Below are 885 nucleotides of genomic sequence, written 5' to 3' on the forward strand. Positions count from 1 at the left end.
AGGGTTAGGGGGTGCAGGGAGGTCCCGGGATACCCCGTGGGGTCAGTGGTAGGTTTGGGGGGGGGTACAGGGAGCTCCAGGGACACCCTGTGGGGTCAACGATGGGGTTTGGGGGTGCGGAGAAGTCCTGGGGGGGTCAGTGATGGGTTTGGGGGCTTCAGGGAGGTCCTGGAGCTCCTTGTGGGGTCGATGATGGGTTTGGGGGGTACAAGGAACTCCAGGGACACCCTGTTGGGTCAACGATGGGCTTTGGGGGTGCAGGGAGGTCCTGAGACACCCTGTGGGGTCTCCGGGGCATGGAGGGGGGTGGAGGCCGGGGGGGGGTCCCTCATGGTGTCCCCCCCACCCCCAGGCTGAGCCCCTACGAGTGGTACAACCCCCACCCCTGCCTGCGGGAGCGGCACAACCTCCTGGAGAACCAGTACACCTTGGGCAACAGCCTCTGGTTCCCCGTGGGGGGCTTCATGCAGCAGGGCTCCGAGATCATGCCCCGCGCCCTCTCCACCCGCTGCGTCAGCGGGGTCTGGTGAGACCTGGGGGGGGTCCGTCGGGGCGGCCCCAGGCGGCTGGCCTCGGAGAATGCCCACCGACACCCCCCCCGGGGCTATTCCTCCAGGTGGGCCTTCACCCTCATCATCATCTCCTCCTACACGGCCAACCTGGCGGCCTTCCTCACCGTGCAGCGGATGGAGGTGCCCATCGAGTCGGCCGATGACTTGGCTGACCAGACCAACATTGAGTACGGCACCATCCACGCCGGCTCCACCATGACCTTCTTCCAGGTGAGGTCCCGGCCGTGGGGGAGGCTCTGTGAGGGACAGGTAGGGCACAGCGCATCCACGAATCCTGCGGCCCCGCACCCAACCCAACCCAACTTGGCTCAAC

The 885-nt window shown here is 66.9% G+C and overlaps 1 protein-coding gene across 1 annotated transcript; it reads left to right on the top strand.

Annotated features, from left to right (window-relative positions):
- Positions 1-352: 352 nt before the first annotated feature.
- On the top strand, positions 353-782 carry LOC104838453 (glutamate receptor ionotropic, kainate 5-like; the record flags this gene model as incomplete). The annotated part of the gene is made up of 2 exons (XM_010578192.1): positions 353-526; positions 617-782. Coding segments are annotated over 2 exons (340 nt in total), but the record flags the coding sequence as incomplete, so codon positions are not given.
- Positions 783-885: the final 103 nt, after the last annotated feature.

This window comes from Haliaeetus leucocephalus, unplaced genomic scaffold (genome assembly GCF_000737465.1).
Source record: "Haliaeetus leucocephalus isolate CR32 unplaced genomic scaffold, Haliaeetus_leucocephalus-4.0 Scaffold613, whole genome shotgun sequence".
In the NCBI taxonomy this organism is placed as follows: Eukaryota; Metazoa; Chordata; class Aves; order Accipitriformes; family Accipitridae; genus Haliaeetus; species Haliaeetus leucocephalus.